Raw genomic sequence first — 12,858 nt, 5'->3', positions numbered from 1 at the left:
AACATGACAAAGATTTGGAATGGTGTCTATTTGGAAATAACTGTTTAGAATTTTGGGTGATACAGTAGAATGATAAATGTTTAGAATAAGATTTTTTTCTTTTTTTTTCTTTTTTCTTTTTAAGATGTAAATGGATAAAATTTGGAACAAAATTGGTTGAGGGAATGTGAGTAATTGTACCTATTTTATACCAGATCAAATTCTTGCTCTAAAAAGATGTATTTTATGTTGTATGTCTAAAAAAATAATTAAAAAAATTTCAAAAAAAAAAAAAGTCAGCAAAGCTGAGCAGGGCATGCTCTCAGCCTCTGCTCTCACCCCTCCACTTTTGGAGAATCAGGAGCAGGCACTTGGCAGCCTAGCTGGGCGGGGGGAGGGGGGGAGAGGGGAACCGGTCCACACAAGCGGCGGGCCAGTGCACACTCAGCTCCACTCACACAAAAGAGAAACCTTTGTGGCACCGCTCGTTTGAGTGGAGCTGTGTGTGTGCACGGGTCATCTCTCATGCAGCCCAGTTCCGAATAGTAGTGGGCCATGGCCTGGGGACCCCGATATACTTGCCCCAACCTGATGAAATCTTCTGCAAATATAGGTAAAACTAGGAAATATGGTTCTTTCCCAGAGAAAATATGCTTTCTAAGATGGCAACTGCAGTGCGAATGAAGCTCACCTCCGCGGGCATATGCATCAGCAAAACTGCAGCTACGGGCGCTTGTGCTTGGCAGTAACCTTCTTCTGGCCGGTAGATGGTATAGGCTTTTAGGATGCGATAGAGGTCCTGCTGCCTGTGACGGAGAAGGATAAGGAGTGGAAAATTTAATCTAGACTCTTGGACTCTATCAGAGCTCCGTGTTCACGAGACCAAACTCTAGGAAAGCAGAATTCTCTGTTATGTTTCTTTGGGGTCTTTAATTAATAACAAGGCCTATAGGCCAGTTAATGATCAGCATTTCTCAGATCTTGTGCCAGGATGTTAATGAAACAGCTAAAAGTGTCATGGCAGACATGAGTTCCTGATTAACCTTGTGTCCCATTATCTTAAGTCTAGAGATGAAGAAAGGCACTGAAAGGCACATCAGAGGCCAGATATGAGAGCAGGTGTAGGGCTAGGGTGGTAGAGGCAATTCAATATAAGAAAGAGCTGGGCCAATACAGATAGTCCTCAACTTACTACCATTTGTTTTAAGTTACAACAGCACTGAAAAAAGTGACTTATGACTGGTCCTCGCATTTACAACTGTCACAGCATCCCCATGATTATGTGATCAAAATTCAGGCCCTTGGCAAATGGCATGTATTTATGATGATTGCAACACCCCAGGATCATGTGATTGCATTTGCAACCTTCCCAGCCAGCTTTCAACAAGCAAAATCAATGGGGGAAACTGGATTCACTTAATGACCATGTGATTCACTTAACAACTGCAGCGATTCACTTAATAACTGTGGCAAAAAAAGCTCATAAAATCAGGAGCGACTCACTTAACAACCACCTGGTTTAGCAATGGAAATTCTGGTCCTGATTCTGATTCTAAATTGAGGACTACCTGTATGCTTATGAAAATTTCAAAAGGAGTTGGGGGCGACGAGCTGATCTAGTATGTTAGAGGGAGAATTGTTTTATGCATTCTGAGAACAGAAAGGATTGTAGTGATTTTCAAATCCTAGACGTCTGAGCACTGGAACAAAAATGCCCCTTCTTTAATTTTCTCACCCATGGCCTCCCCGAGCTGCAAACATCTCATGGAAAGGGAATTGCCTGTGGAGGTCCTTCTCAATCACATCCAGCCATTTGGGATCACCAGGCTGATGCTCTAAATCCTAAGAGAAAAGAAAAGGCAACAAGGAAGGAAAGTCGGTGAATTTGGAGGCAGAAGCCTATCTTAGAGGACTTTTCCTTACTGCCTCTACACAGTGTTTCTCCACCTTGGCAGCTTGAAGATGGGTGGACTGCAACTCCCAGAATTCCGCAGCCAGACAAGCTGGCTGGGGAATTCTGGGAGTTGCAGTCCACCCATCTTCAAGCTGCCAAGGTGGAGAAACACAGCTCCACAGGATCAACTGCTATCAATTGGTGTTATGGAAAGAATTCCAGAAAGACACCAGGTGTCTTCTTGTTCCAGCTCAACCTTCTCCCTTCCCATCCTGTTATTCAGGAGAGTTCCCAACTGTTAAGTTTAGGGGCTTTTTATTGCAGCTTATTAATATAGCTTGATATTATGTGTAAGCTACCTAAGAATAAGTTGCGTTTGGAAAAGTAAGATATAAATATATCTACATATATTAGACATAATCAAACCTTCTGCATTCTCCAAGATAAAATAACTTCCCTGCATTTTAGTAGCCTTAAAAGATTCGTGGAAATACCTCAAATTTTCCCCGATTTTGATCCAAAAGTTCCTTGCTATTTGAGAGTAGCTGCCATGCTTTGGCACGGAGAGAAGAGGGAATCCCCTTCCGGCACCGCAATTTCACCTGCGATAAAATGAACAAACATTAATATACAAAGTAAAGAGACAGAAATTCAAAAACCCCAAGCAGAAATTAAAGATCTTCTTTATTAGCCAGGAATAGAGGTCTCTGACCCTGATTTCTGCTCACCTTCTGAAATCTACGTGACAGCCACTTATCCCAATGAGAAAACATGTCCAGCCACTTAAGTTCCCTCTGCCGGGCCACATCCACAGGGATGGTGCTTTCCCTGCAGCAAAAAAGCAAACAAGAAAGAAGTGGAGCTAAGAAAAATGCTACAAATGTTGTGTGTCTTGCACAATTCTAAGGTTTCTGCTCTTCAGGGGAAGGACTAAGGAGCTATGCAATACAATGGACCTCTCAGCCTCTCCTTTATATTATGAGATTTCATACCAACAGAGACAAAGTAAACTCCTTTACTGAGGGAGAGCAAAGCAATTCAAAGCGTAAAAGCGTAAAACACAAACCCTTGGGATGGTGGTAAATTAAGCTTCTCCAAGCTATATTTTTACCTATTTTAACCTATTTTTCCCCCCAGCGTCTTAGTTCTTGGAAGCTCTCATCTAAAATCCCTTGCTCATTTTGACAAAATGGGTCACAAACACCCTACAACCACAATTGAGCCCAAAATTTATGTTGTTAAGTGAGACATTTAAGTGACTTTTGCCTCATTTTACGACTCTTCTTGCCACAGTTGTTAAGTGAATCACTGTTGTTGATAAGTTAGTAACCCAGTTAAGTGGGTTCGCGGCGAAGGTTGTCGAGAGTGTGGTGGCGAGGCAACTTCCTCGATTCCTGGATGAAGCTGTCCATCTAGATCCCTGAAGCCAGTCGGGCTTCAGGGCGGGTTACAGCACGGAAACGGCATTGATCGCATTGGTTGATGATCTCTGGAGGGCTCGGGACGGGGTTGCTCCTCTGTTCTGGTCCTATTAGACCTCTCAGTGGCTTTTGATACCATCGATCATGGTATCATGCTGCGTCGGCTAGGAGTGGGGTGCACCGTTTTACGGTGCTTCTCCTCCTTCCTCTCTGACCGTACGCAGTCTGTGTTGACGGGAGGGCAGAGGTCGACCTTGAGGTTCCTCACTTGTGGGGTGCCACAGGGATCGGTTCTCTCACCCCTCCTGTTTAACATTTATGTGAAGCCGCTGGGCGAGATCATCCGTGGCTTTGGGGTGAAGTGTCAACTGTATGCCGATGACACGCAGTTGTACATTTCAACCCCAGGCCACCCCAATGATGCCCTTGACGTGATGTCCCGTTGCCTGGAGGCCGTGCGGATCTGGATGGGGGGGAACAGGCTCAGACTCAACCCCTCCAAGACTGAGTGGCTGTGGTTCCCGGCGTCCCGATATAGCCAGCTTACACGATCGACTGACGGCCGTGGCCAGGGGGGCTTTTTATCAGGTTCGCCTGATTTCCCAGTTGCGCCCCTTTTTGGATCGGGACGCCTTGCGCACAGTCACTCACGCCCTCATCACTTCCCGTCTGGACTATTGTAACGCTCTCTACATGGGGCTCCCCTTGAGGAGCACCCGGAGGCTCCAACTGGTCCAGAATGCAGCCGCGCGAGTAATAATGGGGGCGACCCGTCACTCCCATGTAACACCCCTCTTGCGCGAGCTGCACTGGCTCCCGGTGGTCTTCCAGGTGTGCTTCAAGGTGTTGGTTACCATCTTTAAAGCGCTCCATGGCTTAGGACCTGGCTATCTACAAGACCGCATTCTGCCACCAATTGCCTCCCACCAACCGGTACGCTCACACAGAGAGGGCCTCCTCAGGGTGCCATCAGCCAAACAATGTAGACTGGCGACCCCCAGGGGGAGAGCCTTCTCTGTGGGGGCCCCTGCCCTCTGGAATGAATTACCCCCGGACATACGAAGGATCCCCGACCTCCGTGCCTTCCTTCGTGCAGTGAAGACCCTGTTATTCCAGCAAGCCGCTCTGATGGGATAAATGATTTTAATTTGGTCTTAATGGGGTTTTAAAATTGGTTTTAAAATGAGAGTTTTAAATTTGGCCCATGATTTAATTATTTTAATCTGCTCTTAAATTCTATTTTTGTACATTGTTTTTATTATGGCTGTTCACCGCCCTGAGTCCTTCAGGAGAAGGGCGGTATATAAATTACATAAATTAAATTAAATTAAATTAAATTAAATTAAATTAAATTAAATTAAATTAAATAAGTAAGTAAGTAAGTAAGTAAGTAAGTAAGTAAGTGAATCTGGCTTACCCATTGCTCTTGATTGTCAAAAGCTTGCAAAAAACTTGTGACCTTGGGACACAGCAATGGTCATAAGTATGAACCAGTTGCCAAGCATCTGAATTTTGATCCCATGATCATGGGGATGCTGCAAACGTTGTAAGTGTGGAAATGGTCATGTCACTTTTTTTCAGTATTGTTGTAACTTTGAACGGTCACTATATGAACTATTTTAAGTCGAGGACTACCTGTAGTCATCTCATTCTGAACATACTAACTTTGTCAGGTCTATATTTAGCTAAATAGCCTGCAGACACTATAACTTAACACATTCTTCATTGTTCACACATATGCAGTCAGGTGCTGTACATGGTAAAAAAAAATTCCTGGATTACACTTTTGGCATCTCCCCCTTGTTTTATGGCTCCAAGAGGATTATGGGAGAACAGTTCCTTATACATCTGTATCTGTAGGAGAAGGAAAAGCAAAACCTGGGAGTGGAGTGAAAAGAGGGATCAGCCTCAAATCCGTATGTAGCTACAAACAATGTACTTCCAACCCTATCTGAGGAGCCACTGACCCTTATTTAATTCTACCCAGGTGCTGACCATTATTTGAGAAGATTTCTGTGCACAGGCCTTTAGCAATAAATCAGCTTAACTGAACCTTCACATGTGTGGACCTGACAGTATCTCACAGAAATGTTTCTCTACCACACTGTTTATGGTTTCACTCTGCCCATTATTGCCTCCAGGATGAGCTGATGCACATCATCACCACAAACACGGCTCACATGTAGCCTCCACCTTAACAATAAAACAAAGACATGAAAGAACATGCAGGGCAGCTGGGCTAGTGTGATCTGAAACTAGGAAGCTGCCTTCAGCCCGCTGTGAGTCACAATTCACTGAGTCTTTCTTGAGAGTTTATGGGGCAATGAGAATTTGGTTAGTTATATGAAAAACTAGAATTGTGCAGCATCCGATTAAAGGTACCCAACTTTATAGGTTTCAGGCAAGGGGGTTCAGGATGATGGTGATCATAAAAGCAAGATCTATGCAGGGCTCTCATTAACACAAAACCCAGCAAAAAACAGGAAGGGCTGCTTGCCAAACAGGAAGTGGTGAGACCGATTGTAAAAAGTCATACAAAACATGCTGAGTGGGTGAGAAGAATACTGTTCCCCCAAAGCCACACCAATAGGAAGAAGGCAGTAACTGGTGCTTTTGTGAAACATTTTCTGTCAAAAGAAGCAGGTGCACCAACATTATTAAGCATGTCTTTCACTGCCCTAAAGAAGCCTATCAACCAGCCTCCGGTCACTTACTGACCATGGTCGTATCACAGATACAATCCTGGACTTGGTCATTAATGCGACCTCAAATCTGCATCCTACCCTTCCTTACGTGTCCTCCCCTAAACCTTCCAAGCAATTTGCCAAGGATAAACATGAGACAAGAGATAATTTGGATCACACCGATCAATATCCAGGTCTCAGTACCTGGCCAATTTTATTTGGACTCAAAAGCATGAGGAGGCCTGCTCAGTACTTGAATTGGACCCCATTAGCAAATCCCAAAGTGATAAACTAGTCCAGGAAGTAAAAAGAACATACTGGAAGAAGGCAAAAGCAAACCTTTATATTTGCTAAGAAAACACAGATGTATGAGGGGAGGAAAAAAGAATACTATTGCACAATTAATTTACATAAGACCCATGTTGTAGCTAAATGTTTTGGCTACTGGAACAAGGTAGAGAAAAAATGATTAAATGTGAACTGCAAACCCCAATTCTAGACTGCTTTTCTAACCCTCTTCCAGTTCAAGCTATGAATAAAAGTTAATGTAACTGGAAAGTATATTCAAAGCTTAGTCAAATACTAAATACTACCTTCTCTTTTTCAATTGTAAGCCAATTTAGTTCTTAGCATGCACATCGTTTTCTATTGGTTACTCTGGCTTGTGCTGATCAGCTTTCCTCAAAAAACAGGCTTCCTGTAGAAGGTTTCCACTCCACAAGCAGCTGAGAGTGACATAAGGTTAGTACAGATGGTTAGGCAGGAATAGCAGCTAATCCACAACCAAAAAGAGAATCTTGCCACAAAGAAACACCATCATCCCCTTCCACAGCACGTACGCCAACGGAAACAAAGTGAAACCTACACTATATAACATTAACATGCTTTGTTATTATCTGCTTTCCTGCAGAGAAATATCAGCAGCCTCAGGATGGAGAGCACACACCTTTTTTACATGTGTAAATCTGTAAGAAAAAAGGGACACGGTGGCTCAGTGTCTAAGATGCTGAGCTTGTCGATCGAAAGGTCAGCAATTCAGCAGTTCGAATCTCTAGTGCCGCGTAACGGGGTGAGCTCCCGTTACTTGTCCCAGCTTCTGCCAACCTAGCAGTTCGAAAGCACGTAAAAAATGCAAGTAGAAAAATAGGGACCACCTTTGGTGGGAAGGTAACAGCATTCCATGCGCCTTTGGCGTTTAGTCATGCAGGCCACATGACCACGGAGATGTCTTCAGACAGTGCTTGCTCTTCGGCTTTGAAATGGAGATGAGCACTGCCCCCTAGAGTCGGGAACGACTAGCACATACGCTTCTTTGAGTGAGGGTTACTTCCCCGCCGCCTTGGAGGCGGTGGTGAGGCCCCTCCTTAAGAAGCCTTCCCTGGACCCGGCTGTATTAGCTAATTATTGTCCAGTCTCCAACCTTCGCTTTGTGGCGAAGGTTGTTGAGAGTGTGGCAGCGCAACAGCTCCCCCGGTACCTGGAGGAAACGATCTATCTAGATCCATTCCAGTCGGGTTTCAGGCCTGGGTACAGCATGGAAACAGCATTGGTCGCGTTGGTTGATGATCTCTGGAGGGCTCGGGACAGGGGCTGTTCTTCTGTCCTGGTCCTATTAGATCTCTCAGCGGCTTTTGATACCATTGACCATGGTATCATGCTGCGCCGATTGGAGGGGTTGGGGGTAGGGGGCACTGTGTTGTGGTGGTTCTCCTTCCTTTCTGACCGGTCGCAGTTCGTGTTGACGGGGGGACAGAGATCGACCTCGAGGTGCCTTGTGTGTGGGGTGCCGCAGGGGTCGGTTCTCTCGCCCCTTTTGTTCAACATTTATGTGAAGCCGCTGGGTGAGATCATCCGTGGTTTCGGGGTAAAGTGCCATCTGATGACACTCAGCTGTACATCTCCACCCCAGACCACCCCAACGATGCCCTTGATGTGATGTCCCGGTGCCTGGAGGCTGTGCGGATCTGGATGGGGAGAAACAGGCTCAGGCTCAACCCATCCAAGACCAAGTGGCTGTGGCTTCCGGCAGCCCGATATAGTCAGTTGGTGCCATCGCTGACTATTGGGGGCGAGTCGTTGGCCCCCACAGAGAGGGCTCGCAACTTGGGCGTCCTCCTGGATACACGGCTGTCTTTAGAAGAGCATATGACGGCTGTGGCCAGGGGGGCTTTTTATCAGGTTCGCCTGATTCACCAGTTGCGTCCCTTTCTGGATCGGGATGCCTTACGCACGGTCACTCATGCTCTCGTCACATCCTGCCTGGACTACTGTAATGCTCTCTACATGGGGCTCCCCTTGAGGAGCACCCGGAGGCTCCAACTGGTTATGGGGGCGACTCGGCGCTCCCATGTAACACCTCTCCTGCGCGAGCTGCACTGGCTCCTGGTGGTCTTCCGGGTGCGCTTCAAGGTATTGGTTACCACCTTTAGAGCGCTCCATGGCTTAGGACCCGGGTATTTACGAGACCGCCTTCTGCCACCGATAGCCTCCCACCGACCAGTACGCTCCCACAGAGAGGGGCTCCTCAGGGTGCCGTCGGTCAAACAATGCCGACTGGCGGCCCCCGGGGGAGAGCCTTCTCTGTGGGGGCACCTACCCTCTGGAATGAACTGCCCCCGGAGATACGGCGGATCCTGGATCTACGCACCTTTCGCCGTGCCCTAAAGACGTTTTTATTCCAACAAGCCGGGCTGACCTAACTCTTTTAAATTGTTTTAATTTTTAAACTGTTTAATTATGGGTTATAATACAGGGGTGCTTTTAAATTGTGGGCCAAATTAATTTAATCGGATTTTAATACTGTTTTTAAATTTTGTATTTCTTGTGTTTTATCTGTTGGCTGTTCACCGCCCCGAGTCCTTCGGGAGAAGGGCGGTATATAAACAATAAAAAAAATATTTAAAAAAATAAAAAAAAATATGTGCAAGGGGAACCTTTACCTTTACCTAAATCTGTAAGAAACTTTCATAGTTAGCAAAAATGGGCATGCTTTGTTCCACCTCTTATTTTAACCACAACTTAAACAATTTCAGAGACAGTTCCTTGGAGATAATGCTTAGAAATAGCAATTAGCTGCAACAATTTATAACAGAGTACAGTCTCCACCATACCCTATTCCTATTTAGAAGAGTACTTTCATCTGCTAGCTGATGAAAGTGATTATTCGGTCTTCCCTTGAACGAGGACCGGCTGCTGTTAGACAAAGGAGCAGACATTAAAGGTTTCTAGAACTAGACAGACAGTTGTGAAATTTGCTTCAGCATCTCGAAATACCTTAGGCTGAATCTAATGCTGCATAAGAAAAGTTGGCATTTGTTAGCAAATCTTTTTCTTTAATGGTTAGTTACAGAGAAAACTGCTGGAATTGCTGCATTAGTGCCCAAATGGACACCATAATGAATGGGTCAATGTCTAGATATATACACAGAGTGTTGTTGTGGTCCGCCGGCGGCCTGCGGAGCTGGCAGCAGAGTCAGACAGTGAGGAGGTTGGGGAGGAACATGGGCCAGTCCTGGAGTCTGGGGAAGGCTCGGACGAGGGCTCTGCATTGGAGGCAGAGAGGTGGCCAGGGCCATCTGGGAGTTATGTGCTGCCTCCGGAGCCTCCAGAGTCAGACATCAGTGAGGCAGAGGAACAGGGGGAGCCTGTTCCCAATGCGTGCATGCACAGAGCTGCCAGAAGGCAAGAACAGTTAAGACAAAAGGGACGACTCGGGAGTAGGACTTGGAGATGATTGGCCCCTCCCATAAGACATAAAGGAAGAGCAAAGGCACGTGAGCCTTTGCAGGAAGCAACTTTGTTCGTTCTGGTCGGTTTGAATTCTGAAGCTGCGTTTTGACCCTCTCTCAGCTGCAGTCTCGTGGGAAACGTAAGCTGATTCTAAAACAATCAGGAGCTTTAACAGCTGCTTGAAATCAAGGCTTGCAGGATGTGCGCACAGAGCTTATACAAATTTATCTAATGGGAGGCAGCATCTTCCTGAACTTATCTAGGCTCAGAAACTAAGCAGAAGCAAGCCTGCAAGAATTTGGATGGGAAATGCTTATATTCACTCTAGTGCAGCGTTTCCACACATCTTCAAGTTGTCAAGGCTGAGAAACAGTGCCCTAGTGAAATACCAGAATTATAGGCTAGACTGGGAAGCAAAAAAAGAAATAAAATAAAATTCCAGGAGGCAGTGGCAAGCTGCTTGTCTATAATTGCCATGAAAATTACTATGTCTATAGATATCAGTTCAAGTTATCAGACTCAATCTTGACTAAGATTTCAACTTTTTGAAGTTTTGACCAGTCAAAATCCTGAAGCAGGATTTTTTTTGCTGCTTTTCTTTTTGCATCATTACAAAAGTATGCAGTTACTGCAATAGGGATGATTTCAAGAGAACAGTATGTGAAACAATTTTTATGACAAGTATTCAAACCAATGAGAAACCAAAGAGATTGTCAGGAGCCACATTACTGGTGCTCAAAAACAAAAAAATTCATCACATGTATGGGCCAAGTCAAGAAATACAGCCAATCACAATGAAAAGGTGTATGAAGCCACACCCCGAGGGATGCGATTCTGATTTCACACCAAAGGGAAGAGCATGCAAACTGAAAAGGAAAAATATAGTTATGGAAAAAGAGGATAGAAATACAACTTAGCTACAAATGGAGCAGAGAAATGACTCATTTGGCAGACCAGAGAACCAATGTTGTAATGTGATATTTAACTGTTTTAAGCTTAAGGAAAAGGAACCCGAGATAGTCCAATTGTCTATTTTATTGCCCCAAGCTACTCAGATTTATGGACCTTCCCTCCCACGCAGAAGTGAATAGTGTGTAGAGTATTGTCCACTTCTTTAGAGGAAGTAAAATGCAATTTGTTAGTCGCCCTTCAAATTTGATGCGTGCCAAATACAGAATGATCAGAAGAAAGCAAGTTTTTTTTACTGAAAACCAAGATTTTTTCATTATTCCTTCCTGAATGCTAATCAGAAAAATGAAGCATTATTATATCTCCCCAGAAAATTGTATTAGATAAGAGTAAGAGTTGGAAGGGACCTTGGAGGTCTTCTAGTCCAACCCCCTGCTTAGGCAGGAACTTTCCCAGAGTCTCAAACTAGAAAAAAGTCATTTAAGAAAACTGATCAATAATGGACCACTGATACAACTTGGTGGCCGCATAATCAGGACAGTACTTAAGACACAATTACTTCTCCTGAGTTCAGTTTCACCAGGATAAGAGCTGGTGGCCCACAGAGAAGAAATTTGAAGCTCTCCATTATCAGTACCCTAGTCCAAGTGAGAGTGATGCCTATCACCGGGACTAGTTTGACTGAGATAAAGCACTTCTCCCCAGCATAGAAAGGCCATCACAGTGGTGCCAATACTTACAGTGTAATAGAATACTGGCTGCCCCCCAGGAAGCCATATTTATCAGTCTTACGGTAGGCAAGTCCATTGATTTCAGAATCGGACCCCAGAGAGCTACCATCATCAAGGAATCCAGGACCTGTCAGCGATTCCAACGTGCCCGACATGAGACTAACAGAATCTAAATAGCTCAAAGTATCAGAAGCCAGAGGGACTTTGGATGCAGTAGTGCCCAAGCTAGACTGGGAACCCATGTCTTGAGGTGGCGAAGGGGTGGAAAAGTCATGAAGCGTCAAACCCTCCAGAGATGTTGGTGAAGTCTTCTCCGTTGGGGTCATAGGACTGGGGGCCACCACAATCACCGTCGGCGAAGCCTGTGCAACCGGTAGGGCTTTCACTACCGTGTCTCTTGGCAAAGCCACCAATGCCGGCATTACCCCATCGTTCACCTTAGCGATGACAGGAGCCAGCGAATTGACCACGGTGGCCACCAAAACCCCATCACCAGCATCCATCACTACTGTTTCAGACCTAGCCTCTCCAGGCTCTGCCACCTTTCCAGCATTGTTGGCCACAAGTGTCATCTCTGCAATCATTGTGGTTAATGTCACTGCTGTAGGGTTGCAAGGTGCTGCCGGGGTGTCACCGGTCGGCCCAGTTGGCACTTCTCCGGGGTCCATGGTTATTGCTGCATCGTTGGCTGTGGCCAGAGGCAAACCTGGCTTACTGTTCGTCATCCCTTCGAAGGCCTCAGGAGTGGGAGCCCTCCGCTTGAGAACGTGAAGGACCGAGCGAGAGGCATTGGGCCGAGGCGACGGCGACGGCGACGGGGGATCCCCAGAACCTGTCTCCATAACAATGCCCCCCTCCCCCCCAATGGGGGTGCGCGGCCTGGTCTCCCAGCCCAATGCCTGAGCGACGGTGAGGGAAGGGAAATGAGAGGGAGGAAGCTCAAAGCTTCACAGCTCTCTCCTCCACTAGACGGCGGCAGCTCCAGAAAAAAAGCGAGCCAGAGAGCTAGCCACCCGAGTTGCGCACGCACTCCGGGCCGACGTTTCACCCAATGAACAGCGAGAAGGGTTTATCCAATCACGAAAGGGCTTTAAAAAAAAAAGAAATGGACGCTGAGGGACTCGGAACGAAGACGGTGGGGGGGGTCCTACGAAGAAGCAGCCAATCGGAATAGAGCGGGGCTTGGGGACGCAGCCAATCACTAAGGGGACTTCAGGGAGACTGCGATGAAAATGAGGGAGGAGACGAGGTGTTCCGACGAGAGGCGGGACTAGTGGGAAGCGTCCGCCAATCCCTGACAGGAATGCAGGGTCGGGCTTCCGTTTCTCTTAGCCGAGAAGCTGAAGAAGCCGCAATAAAGTAGACCGAAGTCATCGTTCGGAGGCAGAGGAGGCGTGTACTTAAGCACTACGCAACCAATGAAAAGACGAACCGGCAAGCCTCCAATCAGCAAGGAGGCCCCTCCTCTTGGCGTTACCAACGCACGTAACGCTCGTACGTGTGCCGTATAG

The 12,858-nt window shown here is 46.3% G+C and overlaps 1 protein-coding gene across 1 annotated transcript in view; it reads right to left on the bottom strand.

Moving 5' to 3' along the window:
- TBC1D10B (TBC1 domain family member 10B) overlaps positions 1 to 12,189 on the bottom strand; it is a 28,994-nt gene extending 16,805 nt beyond the window's left edge. Inside the window, exons 1-5 of the mRNA XM_070944379.1 lie at positions 11,357 to 12,189; positions 2,602 to 2,701; positions 2,368 to 2,475; positions 1,715 to 1,821; positions 671 to 785 (exon numbers count right to left, since the gene is read on the bottom strand). Of these exons, the coding sequence (XP_070800480.1) occupies positions 671 to 785; positions 1,715 to 1,821; positions 2,368 to 2,475; positions 2,602 to 2,701; positions 11,357 to 12,189 (1,263 nt within the window). The remainder of the gene's footprint in view (positions 1 to 670; positions 786 to 1,714; positions 1,822 to 2,367; positions 2,476 to 2,601; positions 2,702 to 11,356) is intronic.
- Between the last annotated feature and the right edge of the window lie 669 nt (positions 12,190 to 12,858).

The sequence above is a fragment of the Pituophis catenifer genome, unplaced genomic scaffold (assembly GCF_029215685.1).
Source record: "Pituophis catenifer annectens isolate HBS135680 unplaced genomic scaffold, rPitCat1.0.hap2 SCAF_5, whole genome shotgun sequence".
In the NCBI taxonomy this organism is placed as follows: domain Eukaryota; kingdom Metazoa; phylum Chordata; class Lepidosauria; order Squamata; family Colubridae; genus Pituophis; species Pituophis catenifer.
Note: the sequence above shows the minus strand (reverse complement) of the source record. Positions and strands in the feature narration are given on the sequence as shown.